Source organism: Trypanosoma equiperdum (assembly GCF_001457755.1).
Source record: "Trypanosoma equiperdum strain OVI genome assembly, contig: ctg_201, whole genome shotgun sequence".
Lineage (NCBI taxonomy): Eukaryota > Euglenozoa > Kinetoplastea > Trypanosomatida > Trypanosomatidae > Trypanosoma > Trypanosoma equiperdum.
This window is the reverse complement of record NW_027124083.1, coordinates 1-1,181: the sequence shown is the minus strand read 5'-3', so window position 1 is coordinate 1,181 and position 1,181 is coordinate 1. Positions and strand designations below refer to the sequence as shown.

Sequence of the window (1,181 nt, the reverse complement as noted above, 5' to 3'; positions counted from 1 at the left end):
TCCTCTTGCTTTGTCTTTTCGGAGCACTTTTTTCCTTCGGCATTTGTTGTTCCTGTAGCTGCTTCTCCTGTAGCTCCATCTCCTGTTCCTTGAGTTTTCTGTCCTTCCCCATCTTTAGGTTTGCACTTTCCTTTGGTTTCTTCAGTCCCATCCCATTTGCAGTTATTTGCTGTGCAGGTTTGGTTAGAACCGTGTTGGGCGCAAGCATTTTTTGCATTTTGATCGCTTTCCTGAGCTTGTGCGGGCTTGTGGGGCGCTGTTGTGTCTACTGCTGCTTGTGCCTGCATGTACTGTTCTAAGTTGGCGATAAAGGCTCCTGCTTTTTCAGTGTTTGCGGTTAGCTGCCTGCCGATGTTGGTTATTTCTGCCACGGTCTCTTCGTGGCTTTTTATGTCGCTTACTATCTGGTTTAGAGCAGCTATCCAACTGATGTCGTCTACTGTGTTGGTACTTCCTAGGTGGACGTCCGTGTACTTGAGGCAGAGCCCGCTGTTGGCAGAACCACTGCAGTCTGCTCCCGTATCCAGCTTACCTAAGACAGTGGCTGTCGGGACGCCGATGAAATGAGCCTTTATATTGCTGATTATCCCGGCCAATCTGTCAGCTGTTAGTGTTTTGGGCGCAGATTTTGGGCAGAGCTTTCTTAGCTCCTGCATTAGGACGTTTGATGGCTGAGAGTTTGACGTCCATTGGTTTGTCAGGGTTAGTTGCTTGCTACACGCTCCGTCAAGGCCGTTGCTTGAATCCTCGGCGCATAGGCACACTAGCGCTGCCATCACTGTTTTGACCTTGTTTCCCTTTGCCGTGCCGTCGCAGTTGCCTTTTCGGTCGCTGCTGGTTGTTGCGTCAAATACCTTGGTAGGTGTTAGCGTGTTTTCTGTGTCGACGTCTTCGCGATAGAGAGCTGTGTTTATCTTTGCTTTTAGCTGATCGTTAGTTAGGATTTTCTTTGTGTCCTCTATCCTTTGAAGTTCCGCTGCAAGTTTTGATTGTTCATCGGCTAGCTGTAGGACCGCTTTCTTGGCTACTGCCAAATGCTGGACTGTTCTGGAATGGAGTTTGTGGTCTTTGAGTTTCTGCTGTATGCCATCAGCGTCCTTTAGCCTTTGAGCCGTTTGCGACCATTCCTTCCATTTTGTATCCCAATCTTTGTTGGTCTCGTAGCGCTGTGGCTTCGCTGC

General features: G+C 48.9%; 1 protein-coding gene across 1 annotated transcript in view; it reads right to left on the bottom strand.

Annotated features, from left to right (window-relative positions):
- Positions 1–776, bottom strand: part of TEOVI_000058700 (Trypanosomal VSG domain/Trypanosome variant surface glycoprotein C-terminal domain containing protein, putative) — a gene marked incomplete at both ends in the record, with an annotated part of 1,203 nt that extends 427 nt beyond the window's left edge. The window contains one exon of the mRNA XM_067223968.1: positions 1–776. Coding sequence (XP_067080069.1) covers positions 1–776 — 776 coding nt within the window.
- Between the last annotated feature and the right edge of the window lie 405 nt (positions 777–1,181).